Source organism: Labeo rohita, chromosome 24, assembly GCF_022985175.1.
Source record: "Labeo rohita strain BAU-BD-2019 chromosome 24, IGBB_LRoh.1.0, whole genome shotgun sequence".
Taxonomy (NCBI): Eukaryota; Metazoa; Chordata; class Actinopteri; order Cypriniformes; family Cyprinidae; genus Labeo; species Labeo rohita.
In genome coordinates this window covers 5,723,754-5,748,385 of record NC_066892.1, presented here as the reverse complement: position 1 = coordinate 5,748,385, position 24,632 = coordinate 5,723,754, and the positions used below count along the sequence as shown (strand labels likewise).

General features: G+C 33.5%; 1 protein-coding gene across 1 annotated transcript; it reads right to left on the bottom strand.

Annotated features, from left to right (window-relative positions):
* Positions 1-571: 571 nt before the first annotated feature.
* Positions 572-23,435, bottom strand: tmeff1b (transmembrane protein with EGF-like and two follistatin-like domains 1b). The gene is made up of 10 exons (XM_051098838.1): positions 22,804-23,435; positions 10,662-10,771; positions 9,462-9,591; positions 8,028-8,054; positions 5,199-5,298; positions 3,120-3,268; positions 2,971-3,027; positions 2,708-2,828; positions 2,435-2,596; positions 572-1,362 (listed from the first exon to the last, which is right to left on the bottom strand). The coding sequence occupies exons 1-10, from the start codon at positions 22,955-22,957 to the stop codon at positions 1,290-1,292; spliced, it is 1,083 nt and encodes a 360-aa protein (XP_050954795.1). The 5' UTR covers positions 22,958-23,435; the 3' UTR covers positions 572-1,289.
* Between the last annotated feature and the right edge of the window lie 1,197 nt (positions 23,436-24,632).

The following is a 24,632-nucleotide window of genomic DNA, read 5'->3' as shown; positions in this document are numbered from 1 at the left end:
GCTCAAAACCGTATCCACAATGCTTTTACGATCGACTTCAGGCTTGATTTTGACATCCACGTTGCGACCTGGGGAAGATGATCCACCTTAAGATGGACTGTCTAAAGTGAAATGATGCCACCAGCTGCAGTCTATTCTTAAACCCAGAGCGTCTATAATTACTCATCACTCATGTCATAGCCAAGCGAGGCTTACTTAATTCTCCAGAACTCTTCATTCAGCTGATACCCGACACCACTTTCCTACACACAAAATCTCACGTGAGCAAACAGTCAAACTTTTGTGGTCAGATCGTTTTCTGCAAATAGCTGCTTCTCGATGCAATTGGTCATTTTAGAATTCGAGAAGCCAAGATGTCACTCTTAAAGGGACAGTTCACCCAAAATTCATTCAAGTCTTGACACATGATGCTAATGATTTTAACATGTCAAATTAAAAGTACTTGAACTAATTCTTAAAATTAGATTACTCTGAGAGATTGTATTACTTAGGACAAGCCACATCTGAAATACTCGAGGTTTAGCAACTAAATTTTCACCGTGTGTATGTGTACAGGCAACAACAATATCTGTAAGACTGAGAATTAAATTTTATTAAATCTACAGCACTGGACACAGTTTCACAGGTCATGCGATATGCAGTTCATAGAATTAAATTAATGTCAATAATGTTCGTTTCAACATTAACAACACCGATAACATTAGAACATAAAAACTACAAACATTTCAACATTGATAAGATTAGCTAGTCAAACACGTTGCATTTCATTCTCTGGAATTCCCTTCAAAAGAAACTGTAAACGTCATCACGTCGTCGGCGCACTTGTTCATGTCCAATTGAATTTGGTGTTTAGCTATGTTTTGAAATCAAATCAAATGAAAGGGGCCAGTTAAAGACAGAGTTAATATTTTCAGTAAAGAAGCACATTCCATGAAAATCGAGGACGTCCGTTTTTGTGGTACAGTTTGTGTGCCGAGAGTTACATTTAACGATACGTGAAAAAACCTGGTACCACAATTTAAAAAAAATTAAAATAAAATAAAAAAAACTCGACAAAAAAGAGCTGGCTTTTATCATTCATTTGACAGTGTTTTGCCACTGACATCAAGTACCTAAAATGTCCTGAAAACAAGAAAACAATAAGGCACCATCCAATAAAATAATAAAATAAAATTTAAATCGATAATAACCTTATTGTCCAGAGTCAAGAAAGCACAAAACAAAAAAAGCACATTAAAACTGTAATCCACTCGGTACAAAAAGTATAAAAAAAATAAAATAAAAACAAGCTACTTAATCCTAGAAGAGGCGTTTGAAAAGTTCTGCTTTTGCCGTCTTCCACGATTGTTCTTAGGGCATTTCCTGTAGAAAAAAATTAAAATAAATAAATAAACACATAAACATATACATTAAAAATAATTGCAAATTTATTATAATTATATAATTAATATATTATATATGATTTTTCAATTTTTTTTGCTTGTATGCTTGTTTTTGTTTTTTTTAAGTATAGTATATATTTTTTCATAAAATTACAAAAAATATAGATTTATAAATTTATTTTAAAATGTATAAATTTATTTATACATTTAAAAATATATAAAATATTAATAACCAACAAAATAAATGTAACTTTTAATAAATTGTGACTAGGGGTGTGACTAATTAATTAAATTCATTTTAAAAAATTGCAAATAGATTATATATAATATTATAACATTTCATAATTTATTATATATACATTTATATTCTTTGTAATAAATATATATACATCTGTCCTTTATATTTTACACATTTTATATATATATATATATATATATATATATACATACATACATGCATACATACATATATATATATATATACATACATACATACATATATATATATATATATATATATATATATATATATATATATATATATATATATATATATATGTATGTATGTGCGTGTGTGTGTGTGTGTGTATATATATTTTTTATTTGTACTTTATAATTTTCAAATTTGGTTTCAAGCCTTTTTAAAGTATACATTTCTTACAAAATTACTATATATATATATTAAGTGACAAAATACATTAATTAAAAATTTAAATAAATAATTGTACATTTATTATATATAATTATACGTAATAAATATATTACATATAAATTGGTATTTTTTATTTTATACATTTTTATTACTTGCTTTTATGATTTAAAAATGTATACATTTGTAGAAAATTATAATATATAAACTAGATATAAAAAATATAAAATATATACACTTTGTATAATATAAATCTTAAATTAGCTCAAACTTCTAATTTTTAGTGAAGAAAAATGCATTAATGTCATACATGCTTTCAAAAGATGCTAACATTTGAATTTTTGTTTAATAAACCAAATGTTATTGTTGCATATTATTGATTTTTTTTCTCTCCAGCACTTACCTGGTAATACACATGACAACTGCCACAATAATGGCGATTTGCACGGCTCCAATGATAGCAGCTATGAGCACATAATGAAGTTTCTGTCCACTGGGTACCACATACAGGATGTTAAAGTCAGCGATCTCATCACACTGTGTCCCCGTGTAACCCGAATCACACCTGTGGAAAAACAAGAAACCATCTCAAACTCATTTTCCAACAAATGTCTTTTTATAATGAACACCTGAAAGGATGCACACGGTTCCGTGCAACCAAATACTAGAAGCTCACCGGCAGGAGGCGATGCCGTAATTAAGTTCACACTGGCCGTGAACGCAGTAGTTGGCGTAGTCGCCCGTGCAGGGAACGGGCATCCAGCCGTATCCTTTTCCTTCACCGGCTTTTGCTGGGTCTAAAAATACATTGATCGATTTACAATTTAAACTCCGTTGCTGAAAGTAGCACCTAGATAGCTTTAACGCTTCAGTATACAGAACGATATGGTTGAGGACTGTAAGTGATTTGAAAATGAAGATGATTAGAAATGCACTTACCAGGAAATTCAGGTTTGTAGGGAAGTCCAGCTTCAGTTTTCTTAGCTTTGTCTTTATCTAAGTGATGAAAAACCAAACACGAATTGGCTTTGGTAGACAAACTATCATTCTAAATCTCACATAAGTATTGAGTTATCTATTTGGCTGACCTGGGCATCTCCCTAAATGTTTCACATCAATCTGTTCCTGCTTCATACAGGACGCCTCTCGCACCAGGCAGGGGTTGTGGTAGGAGTTTCCGTCTGTGCCGCACACTGGATTCTCATTATGCCCGCTGCAGTCGATTTTACACGAGCAGCTGCAACATTAAAAAAAGAAGAACAGACAGATTTAAAAAGCGGTGAGTCTCATTTGTGCTATGAATTATTCAAAGGCCAAACATTCCACTGGTACAACAAGCACTTCACCAGTAACAAATGTTTTTCATAAAGCTTGAGTATGGAAGCTTGTTTCAGCCACAGCATAAAAAATTAAAAAAGGTAATCGCAATGTTTTACCTCACAATCCAGGCTTTTGTTTGTACCTCATAATTGCGAGATATGAACTCGCATTTCTGAAAACAAAAATCTGAATTGTGAGATATGAACTTTTCACTGTTAGGAATAAAAAAGATAAAAAGTTGCGATTACTTTTTGTATTGTTCAGAACTCAAAATTCAGAGAAATAAGCCAGAGTTGCAAGATTTTAACTTGCATTTGGTTAGAATTTTAAGTTTACATTTTGGAATTCTGACTTTTTTCCTCAGAATTTTAAGATAAAAAAGTCACAATTCCCTTTTTATTTTTTATTCTGTGGCAAAAAAAAATTACATAAAATAAAAAAATATATATATATTTTTAACAAAAACAAAAACTAAAATAATAATAATAAAAATAATAAAACAAATAAAATACTCAACAAAATTACGAAAATGGGCTTCCATAAATTATTTGGGTTATTATTTTTAACTAAAACTAAAATAATAATAATAATATGAAATAAAGTAAACAAGAACTGAAAAACAAATCTTAATTTAGGTAGTGGTCAGGGCAACATTTTTCCTAAAATAATATATATATATATATATATATATATATATTACAAAAACCTAAAACTAATTAACAAATTACAAAAACATGCTTCCATAAATCAGGGTTATTATTGTTAACTAAAACTAAAATAATAATAATAATACTTACATTAAAAAATAAACATGAACTGAAAAAAACCCTGAAATAAAATAAAATAAAATATTTTTAAAAATAAAACTTAAATAAATAAATGTAAAAAAAAATCCCAAAAGTACTTTAAAAAAAAATTACGAAAACAGGCTTCCATAAATCAGGGTTATTATTGTTAACTAAAACTAAAATTATATATAAAAAAACCTTTTAAAAACTTTTTAAAAATTAAACAATTTAGGTAGTTGTCAAGGCAACATCCTTACTATCATTTAAAATACTTTAGTTGACGTACTAAAATAACAAAAAATAAAACTAGAACTTAACAAAAGATATAAACATATAAAATTTGAAAGAAAAAAAAAACTAAAACTGAAAAAAATAAAAAATACTCAACATAAAAATGACGACAACCTAAACATTTAAATGAAAACAGGAAATATAAAATTAAAATCTGATTCAAAATATTAACAAAAAATATAATAGCATATGAGTGATATTAAAATAACACTAAGTTTTAATGCCTGGTAAATTTAGTCTGATAATACTAATAAGATCAGCTGTAAATCTCACCATACATCAATACTAAATCAATTGACCGTCCCTGTTAGAGCTGTCCTGTGTAATTGTCTCCCCCTGCTGGCTGATGTAATCTAATTCTAATTATCTGTGAGTGTTTGAGAGCTGACGTAGATTTCTTTTCTTTTTTTTTTTCCCCTTGGGCTCCTGAATCTCATGTCCTTGGAAGCTACAGCACTTCCTGGAGTTAGTCCATACTGTTCATTAGCGCTTGGCAAGAAAATGCAAAAGTAACATGAACCAGGCAGAAAAACTTTTGATACAAAAAAGTTTTGCAACGCTTCCGTTTCTCATGGGAGTACTGTTATTTTTTGGGCTTTGATAGAACTGAAATCTTTCAGTTCTTTCACAATGGCAGTTGTTTCATTCATTACTTTAAAAAGCTGAGATGAATAAGCACAGGATTAATTAATTAAAAACTCCTGGATGCTCATAAATCTGGCCAGAGAACATGAACTGAAATCATAAAGAAATGAATGCAGCACGTACGAGTCCTCATCCTCTGCGTCTTCATCACATTCGGCACCGTACTTGCAGTTGCTGCATTTTGAGCCTTTCTTGCCCGAATCTGTGCCTGATCCTTCATATTCTGTGAGACAGTGATAATTCAAGTTAAATTAAGGTTATTTAAAAAAAACAAACATTTTATTAAAGCATTTTCAATAGCACTGAAGAACACTGAATATCCTTTGCAGCCTTGCTTATTTATTTATTTATTTATAACCTGTACTTTAGTTGCTTTTTTAGCTGTTTTCCACCTAGTAATTCTGAGAAATAAAGTCAGAATTGAGATATAAACATATCAGTGTTTTTCCCCTCAAAATTGGTCAGAACTGCAAGATATAAACTTGCAATTGCAAGAAAAAAAAAACAGAATTGTGAGTGTATATCTCACAATTCTCACTTTATTTCTCACTATTGTGAGTTTTAATCATGCAATCTTGAGAAAAAGTCAAAACTGTTTGACTTTTAACTCAAAATTGAGTTATATCATGCAATTCTGACTTTATAACTCAATTCTGAGTTTATATCACAACTGCAAGAGAAAAGTAAGAATTGCAAGATATAAATTTGCAGCTATGAGAAAAAAAGTCAGAATTGCGAGTTTATATCTTGCAATTTTGACTTTAGTTCTCACATTTGAGGTTTTTATCATGCAATTCTAAGAAAAAAGACAGAATTGAGAGTTTATATCTCGCAGTTCTGACTTTATTTCTCAAAATTCATGCAATTCTGATTTTATAACTCAGTTCTGAATTTATATCATAATTGCAAGAAAAAGTCAGAATTGCGAGATATAAACTGGCTATTGCAAGAAAAAAGTCTGAATTGCTTGGAAAAAAAAGTCGGAATTGCAAGTTTATATGTTGCAATTCTGCCTTTAATTCTCACAATTGAGGTTTTTATCATGCAATTCTGAGAAAAAAGTCAGAACTGTGGAAAAAAAACTGTGGAAAAAAATTCAAAAAATCAGAATTGCAAGTTTATATCTCACTATTCTAACTTTATTTCTCACAATTAATGCAATTCTGATTTTATAACTCAGTTCTGAGTTTATCACAATTGCAAGAAAAAGTCAGAATTGCGAGATATAAGATATTTTTTTGCAAGAAAAAAAAAGTCTGAATTGCTGAATTTTGAGTTTATGTTGCAATTCTGCCTTTATTTCTCGCAATTGAGGTTTTTATCATGCAATTCTGAGAAAAAAGTCAGAACTGTGAAAAAAAGTCAGAATTGTGAGACAAATTCGGGATTGTGAGAAAAAAAAATCAAAATTGCGAGTTTATATCTCACAATTCTGACTTAATTTCTCGCAATTGTGAGTTTGTAATCTTGCAATCCTGAGAGAAAAGTCAGAATTGTGCGAAAAAAGTCTAAATTGTGAGATACAAACTCGCATTTGTGAAAAAACTTTATAATTGTGAGTTTATATCATGCAATTCTGATTTTATAACTCAGTTGAGTTTATATTACAGTTGTGAGAAAAGGTTAGAATTGCATAAAAGATGTCAGAATTGCGAGTTTATATCTTGCAATTCTGACTTTGTTTCTCGCAATTGAGTTTATATCTCACAATTCTGACTATTTCTTGCAATTGTGAGTTTTTTTTGCAATTTTGAGTTTCGAATGAATTGCAATTCTGAAAAAGTCAAACTCACATTTGTGAGAAAGTCAGAATTGTGAGTTTATATTTTGCAATTTTGACTTTATTTCTCGCAATTGAGGTTTTTTAATCACGCAATTCTGAGAATAAGGTCAGAATTGTGTGGGAAAAAAAAGTCAGAATTGCGATACACAAACTCAAATTTGTGAGAAAATCAGTCATTGTGAATTTATATTTTGCAACTGTGAGTTTATATCACGCAATTCTGACTTTGTAACTTACAATTGCAAGTTTATATCAAACAATTTTGAAAAGAAAAATCAGATTTATGAGTTTGTATCAAGCAGTTCTGAGAAAAATAGTCAGAATTGTGAGATAAACAGTTGCAATAACCATTTTTATTTTTTTATTTAGTGGCAGAAACAGGCTTCCATATTATAATGATACCATTATTGGGCAAAGTGATTTTAGTTGACTTCTTTAAGTTCTTAGAAGAAAATTATCTGATTAACACTGTAATGCATTTAATGTATATTTAATTAATAATTTAATAGTATAATATTGTTGTATACACAGTGGCAGTTGTGTAAACTTCATACATTCATTACTTACAAATATTTATTTTATTTACCTTTTCTATAAATATAAACTCTATATACACTACTACGAAATCCTGAAGGGAACAAGCCTAAAATAGAGAAATTCTGGCACTTCAAAATGAGGAACAACTTTTAGATTTTACCCTAAACAAGACTGATTGCTTTAAAAAAAAAAAATGTAAATGTACGATTAAAAATACTCAGTGGCATAGCATAGATTTCAGAAGTGGCCACTGAGCGAGTACATACTCAGCGGCACTTGAGTTGCGTTCCTGCAGCGGCCTGTAATTTGCTGTAATGATAGCTCTAAAGCGGCCCGTACGCTCAAGCGCCTTCATCTTTAAAACCCGCACCAGGGGAGGTTCAAACCCAGCGCAGCGCGGGGTCACTCTTTTATCACAGAACTGGCAACTTAAGCACGACAGTGCTAAAAATAACCTCAGATGGCATGTTTTGGCTGATCTACAGCGCTCCGGAGTGATGGGAGGTGACCTGATTCTAGGATAATTTGAAGTCTGTAGGTCAAAATCCTAGAAATGACCACGTTTTAGTTTCCCTGATATTACCCTCCCTACTTTATGGTCAAAAAATAAATATTAGGAAAAGAAAACAAACCTCCATCTCCAGATCCCGAGCTGCTATCTGTAACAAAAAAAAAAAACATTGAGTACTAATTATAACTCTCCATTTATAAACACATTAATATATGTCAAGAATTTATACAGTGGTAGCGGCAGCGCAGTTGTCAGAGTCTTTGTATTATGTATTATTAACATGCATATTAAATTATTATGAGCCATGACATGTAATGTGTGGATGAAATGTAATCATGAGATTAATTAGAGCTAAAAATAAAGGTTGTGATGTATCAGATCACACATTGCTCATTAGAGTCTGTAATATAAAGCCTCTTCATATACACAGCATGTTAAAATAGCATTTCTGGACCTCAAAAAACTAATTTGCAAAAGCAGTTCATTTTCAGGTCTCTTGATGGCAATTTTTGCCCATTAGAGGCCCATCAAAGTGTATATAAAATACTATTATTTGAATAAAAAACTTAATGATGCGCATTATTCATATACAAACAAATATATAAAAATTAGGGTCCTATGATTTCCTCTGTGAAAAAAACACAGAGGGAATCACAGAATCCGATCATAAAAATGAAATTTACTCTACAACGCTGAATTTGCTAAATTGAGGGATGAAAAAAAAATGAAAAGTAGCTAAATAAAAATGCAATATGGAGTAGTGTCTGTGAATATTAAACTGCAAAAATACTATTTAAATATGAATCTTGCATGTTCTGTGTTTAGTTTAACTTCAAGAAAATGACAGAAATTAGTTTTTTAATGAAATTAATTATTTAGAGATACTTATGATTATTAAAATTGAATGAAACCATTAATATGAAATCCAGAAAATGAATGGAAAACAGAATTTGGTTAAAAAAAAAATTGAGGAAAAAAACAACTCAATTTTTATTAAACTTTTAATAAATTGCTGTTAAATTGTGTAAGTTATATTATTTTACGTAACTGGAAATGCTTTTTGATTAATCAAACTTAATTTTACCATTAAAATAGAGTCTAGAAAAATTAAAACAGAAAAAATGGAATTTGGAAAAATTCAAACGGAAAAAATGGAATTTGGAGAAATTAAACACAGAAAAAATGGAATTTGGAAAAAAAATAAAACAGATTTCATAGGGCCCTAATAAAAAATAATTTTATTTAATGTACAAAATGCAATCATGGTCCAAATTTATGGAAAACGTCACTGAAAATGACAGAAATGCCACTGAAATTCATAATGTTGGGGCAATATTTCATATATATATATATATATATACTATATATAACTGAATTCACACCAGTCACCCCAAAAAGTCCCCATCAGAGAGCGAAAGTGATTGTTGCAGCATCCTTAAAAAAATGTTGTTGTCTGACTTGTTCTAATAAAACGCGCACAGTCAGTGTAATATGAACTAAGACAGAAGATGTCAGGTTTACATTTCAGGAAGTGGAGGAGACGATCTGGACTCACCAGGATAGCATGGGCCCTCAGAGGCCAGAGAGATGGGTCTCTGCTGGGTACAGGCTGCTTGTTTCAGATAGCACTCGTTCTGATAGGTGTCTCCGTTCGAACCGCATACGGGGATGTAGTTTTTAGAGCACTGCGGCAAACACAATACATGTGAGAGGCTTCTCAGATACAACGAGAAAAGTGGTGGTTTTGAACGCAGTATTGAGTCCAGCCACTTCAGATTTTTCACATTAATATGTTTGAGATGGCTCACTAATCAATGTAGGGGGAAAATGAATGCAGGTAAATGCTAAAGCATCGATTCAGCAGTATAATTTTAGTAATTTCCTGAAGCACAGTCTTAGAAAAATAACAATGTTAAACGATTTTTCTCAGAAGACCAAGAGTGGATAGTCCAGCAATAGTCCACAATTAAAGGAGTAGTTCACCTACAAATAAAAAGTTGCTTAGCCTCAGGCCGTTTTGTTACTTGCTCACCAGTGGATCCTCTGCAGTGAATGGGTGCCGTCAGAACGAGCTGATAAAACATCACAATAATCCACAAGTAATCCAAACCACTCCAGTCCATCAATTAACATATTATGAAGTGGAAAGCTATGTGTTTGTAACTTTAACCCATCACTTCTGGCCAAAATAGAAGTCCATAATCCATAATAACACTTCCTCCAGTGGAAAAAGATAAATTAAATAAATTAAAAAATGCATCCTTTATTTTCCTCTCACATCAAAATCCACCAACATATTTGTTTTGGACAGTTTTCATTTGTAAATGATGCTTGTAATCGATCCAAATTTCTCTCCTGATTCAGATGAAACGACTTTATTACTAGAAAAAAACAATATCATTGATTAGCCCGAATTAATGGTTTAATTCTAAAACATCTGAATTTGTTTCTTACGAACGCACAGATTTTTGTTTCACAAGGCATTCATTCATGGACTGGATTTGTGTGAATTACTTGTGGATTTAATGATTAGTGATAGTGATGTTTTTATCAGCTATTCAGACTCTCATTTTGACCGCACCCATTCACTGCATAGGATCCATTGGTAAGTGATGAATTTCTTCAAATCTCATCTACATCTCGGATGGCCTTAATATGAGCACTTTTCTGAAGCATAAATTTTCTGAAGGATTTGTTTCATAAAAACAATAAACAGCATTACAGGGCAAAAAAATAAGAGATGTAAAATGTGTACCTGAAACTGGCATACACATTTGATGTCACCGCCGTTGTTTTGGCAGATGCCACTGTAACGGCACGTAGTGGCGTCACACACACGCAGGTCGCTCTTCTTTTCTGACAGATCTGACAAGACAACAGAGACTTATTAAACACCAAACATTTACAAACTTGTTGGTCTTGCAAGGTATAAAGAACATTTTTGCTTGTTCCTACAAAAGCCTTTTTAATCATACTCGAGTTATTGCACAATTATTACTTTTTTCTCTCAGAATTGCATGTTAAATGTGTTGTTTTAATTTGACTATTCAAGACTGGACTGCCACTGATAGCCCCTCAAAACACTACAACTTCAGGTGGCCAACAAATGTGTGTTTAATGAGTCTAAACGTGGTTATGTTGTGTTAATGAGGGTCCATATGAATGTTCACCCGTATACCATAAAGCAAACTTCTATATCTGGAACCAGGAAGTTAATTTAAGTTTCTGGTCCAGGATCAGCATAATCCGCCCATTATCAAAGCTGTGAAAACGCACTGATCTGAAATCAGACTGCTGCTCAGGAAGCAGCTGTACAGAGCATGTGTCCAACAGCTGTCAACAGTCAACTGTCATTCATATTTCAGACCACTAGCTGTGAGTATGAAGCCTATTAAAAGAAATTAAACAAGACCAGATACTCCATCTGACACACAGCTGGGACTGACAAACCTTTGAGACAGGGTTCAAAAAAATTGTTCACCCAAGTATGAAGCGTCTGTCATTATTTATTTACTCTCATGTTGTTTCAAACATATGGAAACCTGTTTCCACCACTGAATGAAAAAAAAAAATAGGTTATTGCAACATTTTATCTTGCAATAATGATTGTTTTTTCTCAGAATTGCATATAAAATGGACATAAACTCAATTTCCAGAAATGAAGTCAGAATTGCGAGATAAAAACTTGTAATTATGACTTTTTTTCAGAATTGCATGATATAAACTCAAAATTGTGAGAAATAAAGTCAGAATTACAAGATAAAAACTTGTAATTCTGACATTTTTTTCTGGCAAATGCGAGTTCATATGTGACCTTTTCTCAAAACTGTGAGTTTATTTCTTGCAATTCTGACTTTTTTCTGGCAGTTTTGCCTTTTTTTTTTTAAATTGCGTGATGTGAACTCGCAATCGCAAGTTATAAAGTCAGAATTGCAAGATATAAAATCACAATTGTGACTTTTTCTCAGAATTGTGTGATATAAACTTACAGTTGTGAGAAATAAAGTCAAAATTGCAAGATAAAAACGTGCAATTCAAACTTTTTCTGGCAAATGTGACTTTATATCTCGCAATTCAGACTTTTTCTCAGAATTGCATGATATAAACTCAAAATTGTAAGTCAGAATTACGAGCTAAAAACAATGCTGACTTTTTCTGGCAAATGCAAGTTTATATTTTGCTATTCTGACTTTTTTCTGGCAAAAGCAAGTTCATATGTGACCTTTTCTCACAATTGTGAGTTTATATCTCGCAATTCTGACTTTTCTCTGGCAGTTCTGACTTTTTTTTCTTAAAAATTGCGTGATGTGAACTCGCAATCGCAAGTTATAAAGTCAAAATTGCAAGATATAAACTCACAATTCTGACATTTTCTCAGAATTGCTTGATATAAACTTACAATTGTGAGAAATACAGTCAAAATTGCAAGATAAGAACGTGCAATTCTGACTTTTTCTGGCAAATGCGACTTTATATCTTGCAATTCTGACTTTTTTCTCGCATATGTGAGTTTGTGTCTCGCAATTCTTATTTTTCTTAGAATTGCATGATATAAACTCGAAATTGTGAGAAATGAAGTCAGAATTACGAGATAAGTTACAATTCTGACTTTTTCCGGCAAATGCAAGTTTGTATCTCGCAATTCTGACTTTTTCTCACAATTGTGAGTTTATATCTTGCAATTCTGACATTTTTCTGGCATTTCTACTCTTTTTTTCTTAGAATTGCGTGATATAAACTTGCAATTGCAATTTATAAAGTCAGAATTGCGAGATACCAACTCGCAGTTCTGACTTTTTTCTCAGAATTGTGTGATATAAACTGAGAAAATGCCAGAAAAAAGTCAGAGGTTTTTTATCTTGCAATTCTGACTTTCTCGTAATTGTGAGTTTATATCTAGCAATTCGGACTTTTTTTCTCAGAACTGCATGATATAACTCGCCATTACGATTTATAAAGCCAGAATTGTGTGATGATAGTTCACAATTCTGACTTTTTTCTCACAATTCTTTTCTCAGAATTGCATGATATAAACTCACAATTGCGAGTTATATAAAAAGATATAAATAATAACTCGCAATACTGACTTTTTTTCCCTACAAATGTTTGTATCTTGTAATTCTGACGTTTTTATTTAAAGTATGTTTATATCTTGCAATTTTGACTTTATTTCTCTGAATTGTGAGATACAAACTCCCAATTGCGCGTTATAAAGTCAGCAATTCTGAGAAAAAAGGTTTAAAAAAAAAAAGTTGCAATTACCATTTTTTCTTCTGTGGTAGAAACATATTGTGTATTATAGTCAAGTGTTTTTAATATTACACTTTGAATGAATTTCAAATTGTTTTCTTAATTCTTAATTAATTTTCTTAATTCTGTTATTAAATAGAGTTATTAATTAGCACTTCAAAGCAAGCTAGGCAGCCTCCAATAACAATTCTCGCCATTATCGTCAGAATATGAATGAAGATTTCATATAAATTAAGAACAAAGCACCCCGAAGCCATGCAAATGCAGGGCAGCAGGCTGCCGTAACCCTCGTGTAAATGCAGGCAGATGAGACGAAGCGCAAGACAGCCCGTTAATGAGGAGCAGACACTTAAAGCCACTACAGACGCTTCCTGGCATTCGGCCGAGCCATGCTTGCATTTGGAAAACTGCTCGAATGCTGCGGCCACAGAAACCCGGCCAAGTGGTTTTGGAGAAATGAAGTGTTCCAGATCAAACCAATGCACAGACTTCAGACAAGAGAAGTTTAGAGGAGCAGCTTGAGAAGTTAATTAATAAGGCTGTTTAAATGAGATGAGAGGTTAATCTGTGGAGGTGTTAAAAGTGCTGTGATAAATGATGTGTTCGTTCTGGCACCTGTGGGAATAGACCGACTGATAATAAGTACACTGTCAGAGTGGGCTGGATTTCACAGCATGAGTACAGTAATGCCTTTACAGTAATTTAAGTGATAAAGAAATGGACTATTCTAATGATATCCTTACTACTTTTCTGGGCCTTGAACGTGTCAGTTGAGTTGCTGACTATGCAGGGTCAAAAAGCTCTCGAATTTCATCAGAAATATCTTAATTTGTGTTCCAAGGATGAATGAAGGTCTTACAGGTTTTAGAACAACATGAGGGTGAATTAATGACTGTCCCTGTGAAAAATGCTGCATCCGCATTCGTGCTAATATGTTTGACGATTACAAAACTAGTCCTTCTGTTGAACTCACCGAGGCGCACGTCATCTGATAAGGCCTAACCCTCACATCCAGCCTTATTCAACTCCTAGTTCCGTCATGACACGCTTCCTTAAACGTCCCTCATCTAAACTGACCCATTTCCAACTGCACATCTCCAAACAAACACAAAGCACAATGTGTGTGGGGCAGAAATGGGGCAGAGGGGAGACCCAGATCTCACACTGCGCAAAGATAATCAGAGCGGCCACGGAAATCAATGTCGTTTGAAAGATAAGGACATCAGTCCATTGCCTGTAGCCAAACAGCTCATCCGCTCAAGACCAGTCGATACTCATCTCCTCAATGGGTCAATAGACCCCGCAAAGTGTCTCTTATTAAAAAGGAGGAAGCTGTGACGTTTTATCTCAACTTTGGGCCCACATTCTCATTTAAAGGACATTTAACTGCTAGTTGCTTTTCTTCTTCGTCAGCAGCTTATATTTCGCACATTGAAGAAGTTTTTGAAAGAAGTTCAGTGCAGAAGTCATATAAATATGAGTCTGAAGGGAGCTGTGCTGCTTTTGCCATGTTATGCAAATGCAACTTTAATGACCCTACTAGACATGAACCAGCTTGAACCAGTATGGAAATTCAAGCTTGACTTTTCAGCAGGGATTCTTGTGGAGTCCAGTGCTGTGAATACAGACCCAGTTTGGTCTTAATCAGCATAAAAGCACAGATTGTGGAAAAAGTTGGGTCAAAATATAACTTTACATGCAATTATCAAAGGCATATGTGTACATTTGAAATCAAAAGTTTACATACGCCTTGCAGAATCTGCAAAAAGTTAATTATTTTACCAAAAAAAATAGGGATTATACAAAATGCATGTTATTTTTTTGTTTAGTACTGATCTGAATAAGATATTTCACATAAAAGACGTTTACATATAGTCCACAAGAGAAAATAATAGCGAAATTTAAAAAAAAAATACCCAATTCAGCATTATGTGCATTTGAACCCTTTCCAACAATGACTGTATGATTTTGAGATTTATCTTTTCACACTGAGGACAACTAAGGGACTCATATGCAGCTATTACAGAAGGTTCAAACACTCACTGATGCTCCAGAGGAAAACCTGATCCATTAAGAGCCAGGGGGTGAAAACTTTTGGAATTATAAGATCAGGGTGAATTTAACTTATTTTGTCTTCTGGGAAACATGTATCTTCTGTAGCTTCTGAAGGGCAGTACCAAATGAAAAAAATATATATTTAGGCAAAATAAGAAAAATGTACACGTCTTCAAAAGTTTTCACCCCCCATGCATTGTTTCTCCTTCTGGAGCATCAGAGAGCGTTTGAACCTTCTGTAATAGTTGCATATGAGTATATATAATGTATATATTTTACACTTTTAACAACTAGTTCCTTCTCACTTACACACATTTTTAACTAGCTACTCAAATTCAGCTTAAAGTAACCCAATCTCTCAGAGCATGCGCTCCGGGCTTTGCTTTAATTGTACAACTCTAAACTGCTGTGAGGGACGACAGCATTATACGCTTTTTCTCCATTTTTTAGTGCCTCTTTGCCTCTGGCATATTAGGGACACACTCACAAAAAAGACAATGCATGTACTAAGAAGCAGAGAAAGACCGTTAGAGCGCAGAAATTGGGTGATGGGTATAGCTAAAGGACAGAGACACTCAAGGCAACTTCAAAGAAGCAAAATGTATATCACAACCAAGAATGCATTGCACTTTTGGCTTTAGGGTTGAGGTGGTAAACATCCTAAAAAGAGTGTCCGACTAGAGCTGTTGTTAATGAGTCCCAACCAGAATCCACTGCAGTGGACTTGTACTGTTATAATTAGATCAGTCAGGTCTTTGAGATCAAACAAACCCTGATACAGATCTTAGTCTAATGTTGTGAGATCAAAGATTCAAAGGTATGAAGCTATCAGCCATTACTGTGAAGGAGTACAACGTTTGTACAGTCCAGTGGTCAGGAACCAGCTGCTTTGATCTGCAAGACGGTTATATCATTAATTTGAAGTGATAAACTTGGTTTAACCTCAGTTTGGCAGTGAAATATATCTTAAAAGTATTTCCGCAATCCTAACAAGTTATAATCTTGTGGTAAAGAATACCACAACTATATATACAACCTATATACCAGAGGCATCAACTAGAGGTAGGAACCGGTTCTTCTGAAGTACGCAAGGAGAATTTTACCCATCAAAGTGATGGTGTAACTACAGATATAGAAGGAAACAAAGGCCTACCAGCATGGTCCATTTGGCAGTGTCTGTGGGTGGGAGTAATTGTGGTTTACTGTGGGCTGGGCCTCTTTGAAGGCACCATCTGTGAAGGGCTTCCTTAAAATAATTGCCTCTTAATTATACGCCGGTGTGCAACTGACAGAATCCACAAGCATGACATAAGAGTTAAGCACTTGAGGACCAAAACACACCTTGACGATATGACGCAAAGTGTAACATGTCAAAAACAAGTAATTATAAAGATAAGTAGCCTACAAGATATATCTTAAATGAGCACATCTAAAACGTTTAAAGATGATTATTTGTTTTAAATGCTAAAATATTTTGTCATATAAGCTTAATATGCAAAGACAAATCTGAGTAAGCCATTAGTTTATATTTTAAAACATTTGTTGAATCAATTCGACCAGCTCCACATAGTAACGCTGGCTAAACCAGTGGTTTGCGTTGGAGGGCGGGGCTATGTGTTCTTCTAACCAGTGGAAGAAAGGCGAGTGTTTGGGAAGCCTGATTGAAAACATTCATTATTTCAGTGACTCTACACTTTAAAAAATAAAGGTTCCAAAAGGAACCAAAAGTTCCAAAAAAAAATTTAAGTTTCTTGATGTTAAAGGTTCTTCATGGAACCACATGCCAATAAATAACCTTTATTTTAAAGATTGTAGTGGTTCAGAAATGACACATTACACCTTTCAGCTACACAGAAAAAAAAAACAGTTTAAATTCTACTCAGCATAGCACAACATTTCAGCATCTAAAACAGAAGTCAACAAGGACTTTGTAATCCCAGCATAATACATTTTTAATTACATTTTTAAAACATTTGTTGAAGCATTCCGACCCGCCCCACATAGCAACACTGGCTCAACCAAAGGTGTGAGCTTGAGGGTGGAGCTATCTGTTTATCTAACCAATGGCAGAAGGGGAGTGTTTGGGGGAACCTGACTGAAAACAACATTTATTTCTGTGATTAGTGGCACAGAAATTATTCTTTTTGCCCTTTAAACCAGCTAAATAGTTAAAGAATGTAAACTTATATCTGCTTAAACACTTTATGCTTACATTTGACTAAGCATTTCACAATATTTCAGCATCTAAAGCGAAAGCCAAGAACTTTCTTATCTTAGCTTAATTTACAAAGGCATTAAGCCAGCAGTTTACATTTTAAAAACATTTGCTGAAGCATTCACTCCCACATAGCAACACTGGCTCAACCAGTGGTGTGAGTTTGAGGGCGGGGCTATCTGTTTGTCTGACCAGTGGCAGATGGGAAGTGTTTGAGAAGCCTGATTGAAAACAATCATTATTTGTGTGACTCTATGGTGCAGAAATTACACATTTTGCCCTTTAAACCAGCTAAACAGTTAAAGAATGTTACCTTATATCTGCTTAAACATTTTCTGCTTAAATTCTACAAAGCATAGCTCAATATTTCAGCATCTAAAACAGAAAGTCACAGAGGACTTTCTAATCCCATCTTAATATGCAAAGACGAATTTAAGTAAAGTTTACATTTTAAAAACATTTGTTGAAGCATTTTGTTTACAAAAACATTTGTTGAAACATTCCGACCAGCTGCACATAGCAACACTAGCTCAACCAATGCTGTGAGTTTGAGGGCGGGGCTATCTGTTTTTCTGACCAATGGCAGAAGGGCAGTGTTTGGAGAAACCTGACGGAAAACAATCATTATTTTGTTGATTACTGGTGCAAAAATTATAAATTTTGCCATTTAAACCAACAAAACCACAACTTACATCCACTTAAACATTTTATGCTTAAATATTTCTAAGCAATGCACAATATTTTAATGTCAAAAACAGAAAGTCACCAAGGACTTTCTAATCCCAGTTTATTATACAAAAACAAATCTAAGTTTACTAAACTAAATCTTTTTTGAACATTTGTTAAAGCATTCCGACCAGCTTCACATAGCAACACTGGCTCAACCAATGGTGTGAATTTGAGGGCGGGGCTATATGTTCTTCTGACCAATGGCAGAAGGAGGAGTGTTTGGGAAACCTGATTGAAAACAACATTTATTTCTCTTATTAGTGGCACAGAAATGATTCATTTTTGTTTTTTAAACCAGCTAAACAGTTAAAAATGTTAACTTATATCTGCTTAAACGCAATATTTCAGGATCAAAAACAGAAAGTCAACAATGACTTTCTAATCCAAGTTTAATATACAAAGACTAATCTAAGTAAAGTTTACATTTTTAAAACATTTGTTGAAACATTCTGACCAGCTCCACATAGCAACACTAGCTCAACCAATGGTGTGAGTCTGAGGGCAGGGCTATCTGTTCACCTGACCAATGACAGAAGGAGGAGTGTTTGGGAAACCAAATTGAAAATAATCATTATTTGAGTGACTCTATGGTGCAAAAATGACACATTTCGTGCTTTAAATCCACTAAACAGTTAAAAAAATTTAACTTATATCTGCTTAAACATTTTCAGCTTCAATTCTGCTAAGCATAGCGCAATATTTCAGCATCAAAAACAGGATTTTCTAATCTCATCTTAATATACAAAGACAAATCTAAAAAACATTTGCTGAAGCATTCCGCCAGCTCCACAAAACAACACTTGCTCAACCAATGGTGTGAGTGTGAGGGCTGACAGAAGGAGGAGTGTTTGGGAAACCAAATTGAAAATAATCATTATTTGTGTGACTCTATGGTGCAAAAATGACACATTTCATGCTTTAAATCCACTAAACAGTTAAAGAATTTTAACTTATATCTGCTTAAACATTTTCAGCTTAAATTCTGCGAAGCATCGCGCAATATTTCAGCGTTTTTGGCTCACCAAAGAACCTTTCCTAATCTTTAAAACAACCATTTTTATTTAGTGTAAAGATCATAATAATCTAAAGCATCTTTTTCACTATAAAGAACCTGTGCAATGAAAAGACGCCTTGGATGTTTTTAAGAATTCAGTGGTGCACAAATGACACATTTCACCCTTTAAACCAGCTAAGCAGTTAACTTATATCTGCGTAAACATTTTCAGCGTAAATTCTATGAAGCAGAGCACAATACTCCGCCGTCTTAAACAGAAAGCCACCAAGGACGAGCTAAAATAGCGTGACAACACGCAGGGTGAACATATTGCCTTAAATGGGTTCGCAAGCGCCCGCTGCATGCACACACATGCATTATGCAAAGCTTTGCAATACCGCTTCCCTCCGGTCGACCCCTCGCCCTGTCACGGTGGACGCCATTGATTTCAGACCTATGGGCTATGGGGAAGCTATGTGCATAAAGCATCTCTCTCGCACTGGAGTGATTTAGAGGCCGTTTGTCTGTTCAATGGAAAGCCATTAAATTGACTGATGAGTATAAGAGTTGGGTTTTCATATCCAGCCTTGCTTTAGAACCCCGGCATCCTTGAATACAAAACGGCGGTTGCATGTCAATTGATGGTCTCTCGGATACATGCGCTTTGTGTCGTGAGCGATGTGTGTTTCAAGAGCGGTCTGGAAATGGGCTGAAGACTACTTAAAGAAATCATTCTTTGTAGCTTCAGAGCTTCTCCATTCTCCAGATCAAACAAAGATTACAGCTCTGATTGGTAAGTGCACAGGATGTACTCAACAGTAAATGCTATTTAAAACACATTATCTAATGACATTATCGAAAATTCAAATGGCTTATTTAAAGAATAATAGATTAGATAGAGATTAGATACACTTAAAGTGAACAAGTAAAGTTTCTGTTTTCTTGCTAAGGTCAGAGATTATGATGTCGAAGTCGTCTGTGACCCAAAATGACTTCTACGTATAAATACATTGCAAAATATATTTTGTATTAAGAACATTTATGTTAATATTTATTATAATAGTTATATAGTAAATGATGCATTAAAATACTACATTTGTGACCCTGGACCACAACAGTCATAACGGTCAATTTTGTGAAATTAAGATTTATACATCATCTGGAAGCTGAAAACATAAGCTTTCCATTGATGTATGGTTTGGCTTTATGGATAGGACAATATTTGGCCGAGATTCAACTATTTGAAAATCTGGAATCTGAGCGTACAAAAAAAATCAAAATATTAAGAAAATCACCTTTAAAGTTGTGCAAATAAAGTTCTTAGCAATGCATATTGCTAATCAAAAATGAAGTCTTGATATATTTATGGTAGAAAATTTACAAAATATTTTCATGGAACATGATCTTTACTTAATATTCCAATGATTTTTGGCATAAAAGAAAAATCAATAATTTTGACCCATACAAAGTATTGTTTTCATTCAGAAAAATACAAATATTGAGAAAACTGCCTTTAAATTCGTCCAAATGAAGTTCCTAGCAATGCATATTACTAATCTAAATTTAAGTTTAGATATATTAACAGCAGGAAATTTACAAAAAAATCTTCATGAAACATGATCTTTACTTAATATCCTGATGATTTTTGGCATAAAAGAAAAAATCGATAATTATGACCCATACAATGTATTTTTGAGTAAAAAAAAATCAAATATTGAGAAAATCGGCTTTAAATTTGTCCAAATAAAGTTCTTAGCAATGCATACTAATTAAAAATTAAATTGATATATTTACGGTAAGAAATTTACAAAATATCTTATTGAAACATGATCTTTAGTAAATATCCTAATGTTTTTTTTTGCATAAAAGGATAATTTTGACCCATACAGTGTATTGCTGGCTATTACTACAAATATACCTGTGCTACTTATGACTGGTTTTGTGGTCCAGGTTCTTTTTTTTTTTAATTAAATAATAAACAATGACTAATCCAAAATAAATGCAACTGAAAAACAATTAAATGGTCTTATAAAATAAAATGTAAAAAAAAGTATTTTTTTTGTTTGCCACAATTTTTTCCCCCTGTTGAGCTCATGTCAGGTTTATACTTTAGCATAGTGTTGGGTCTGTCAGGTCACAATAATATTAATACTTTTCACTCAAAATGATATTTCATATGCTAAACAAACTTTGAAACGAAATTAAAAATCAAGTTCCTAAGGCAAAACCACTCTTCTGACTCAGGTATGCAATTTGATATTCATCTCAAATGTGAGGGCAAACTAATTGCATTCTAATTTATCATTTGCTGACAAGTAAAAGCAAGAAATGAAAGCAGAGATGCAAGCATAAATATTGATCAACTGAAATCCAAGATCAAATTCCAGGAACTTCATCAATACAGAAATCACATCTGAGTTTTTAATATACAAAGATCCCCCTTAATAAAAAAAAAAAATTAATGCAAGTCAAAAATAGCACGTCTAGTAAATTAGTGACACTAAGGAGAAGAGCGTCAATGAAAGGTGCTTTTTTTCAGCTTGTGGTCAGTGCTATCCAACTGCTGAGGGCAATTCGGATGCCCCTGAGACTTGCTCCATTGTGTTCTTGCCTTTTACAAAACCAGCCCCGGCGCTTATGCAGGACAGCCACTGATTAAACCACTGGTGCCTGGAGCTTTGAATCTGAAAACACTGGCGCACAATGGCCGCTATTGTCAGCTGCTTTTCCTTCTATTAATTCTAGGTGACAAAAAGGGTGTCAGGATTTAAAAAAGAAAGACAGCGAGCGGAAAAAGCGCCCATCTGGAGAGTTTACATTATATATAATGACTCAAAAGACAGAGATGAGCTTTGTGTTGAAAGGTTACGTTTTAAACGGGTACTTTGTGTGTAAAAAGTCATCGGGTGCATGCGTACTAGTTGAGCCAACAGACCTAAAATGTGCATTTATATCCGTCTAACTATACCAACAAACAAGTTAAAGCTTAATACGTGAGCCTACAACCTAAAAATCACCACTTTGACAGGAAATTAAGTCCACTAATTACTTGGATGTGGTTGGAAACATCCATGCAAAACAATAAATAAGATCAGGCCTCGAGCCTGAAAGCCCCCTTTCGGTCACCATACGGGACAGTACGGATAGTGGGGCTCACTGATGCCTTCTTAAGCCACATGCATGTGGCTTAAAACATTACTATCCTTGCCCATAAAGGAATAACCATGCACAAAGCTATACAAGAACGACAGAATCTCATTTATAGAATGCACTTTACACAGCTGAAGGGAATTTGTGGTCACCCCTGATCTGATGAGAGTGATGTTATAGGGTGGGGTTCAGCTTCCCTTTATATTGTCTCACCTGATGTGGTGCATGAAAAGATGGATGCTACACTTAAGCGCTTGCCATGCAAAACCATTCAAAGCCGAGCTAATATATGCACACCATTCAAAATAGCCCCATGCATCAGTTTATTTGACAGGAACGCATCGGTAGTTTCGTTTTAGCATCCCTACACTGCCTGCATCTCGACTCGTAAGCCTCCAGAGGCCATGCTTGAATCTCCATCTTCAACAATTGTGCAATATCTGCAACAAAGATACAAAAGTGAGCATGCATTTCCATGCAACGTATTAAATTGCGAACGCATACCTAAGCAGCCTTTGCCTTTGCCGGACGCACAGTCAGTGTTCTGCGGGTGGGATGACTGGACGGATCCCAGCGCTGGGCTGAGGATGACGGTCAGCAGGCAGAACACGGACAGTTCTGGTCGGGTCCACCTTACGAGCGCGGTGCCCAGTAGCATGATGTATGTGTATCTCCTCTTTGACCTGTTAAATAAAGGCGCAGGAGAAAACAAAAAGAGCAGCAAGCTGTGGAGGATGCGGATAAAGTATCCTTTTTAAAACGTGTTTGTGTCCCAGGAAGGCCGACGGAGCCTTATGAGCATCACTCCGGTTAAAAACAACCGTGCATTTCGATCACAAGCACATTTGCGGGGATTCGCTGTTGAGCTGTAGGTCTGTCTTTGTGTGCATCTCTCGCGCGTCCGTTTTTGCTGGTTGTGAGGAAAAGGCGACGCGTATCGATGGTTTTGCGTCCTTTGGCAATCGTTCGTCCTCGGGTGGATTTGCTATCCTTTCGCGTCGGGGCAATATCGCGATTCTCCTTGCCCAAAATCCTAACAACAAAGGGTCGGCACGGATGGGTTGCAGTCACGTGACTCCAGAACCACCTCCTCCCCCAATTCCCGGAGGAAATGCAGGACCCCTAAAAAAAATCTGCAAGCCTACAGTTGGGTCATTATATTAGGATGCAGGTCGTTTTCATGTGGCGATCGTATATGGCTCAATCAGTGGGCAAATATTAGCCTAATAAAATAGTTTATTAGGCTAATTTTAATTCGTTAATTCGTTTTCCAGTTGACGTTTAACACAGCAGTGTTATTTTGCTATTGCTGATATACTATTATAGTTTTACTAAGAATTTGAATTAGATTTTTTATTTTAATTTTAGCCTATTTTATTAATTTGTTGTTTTTGTAGGTTTATATTTATGTTTTATTAATTTTTATGTAGTTATGTAGTTGTTTTTTTGTCAGTTTTAACTATTTTTAATATCTATATTTTTTATTCAGTTTTATTGTAGTTTTAGTTTACTAAACTAACCAAAAACTATATATATATATATATATACATATATATATATATATAGTTTTTATTAATTCTTTTTTATTATTTGGTTAAAGTTTGCGTTTTTTGTTTGTCATTTTTATTTATTAAAAAAAGTTTTTATTCATTTTTATTTTAATTTTAGTTTACTATGATGCCCTGAATTAGTAAAAAAAAAAAAAATGGGTAAAGTTGTTGGTCTGTGTTATTTTTTTTTATTTTTTTTTTTTTTTTTTGTTTTTGTCATTTTAATTTATTGTATTATATTGTATTATCTATATAGCTTTTATAAATTACTGTGATGCCCTGAATAAGTAGACAAAGAATATGTAGAGAGAGAGAGAGAGAGAGAGAGAGAGAGAGAGATTTTATTAATATGTATTATTATTTAATTGATTTTATTAATTCTTTTATCTTTTAAATTTGGTTAAAGTTAGAGTATTTTTTTTGTCATTTTTATTTATTTTAATATCTATATAGTTTTTATTTATTTTTATTTTAGTTTTTACTTACTAAACTAAACAAAAAAATGAGAAATGTTGCACAACTTAATGTTGTTACCTAATATTTTTTATTCAGTTTTATTGTAGTTTTAGTTTACTAAACTGACCAAAAACTATATATATATATATATATATATTAATTCTTTTTTTTTTTTTTTTTTTTTGGTTAAAGTTTGCGTTTTTTGTTTGTCATTTTATTTTTAAAAGAAATTCTATATAGTTTTTATTCATTTTGACTTTAGTTTTAGTTTACTATGATGCCCTGAATTAGTAAAAAAAAAAAAAGGGTAAAGTTGTTGGTCTGAGT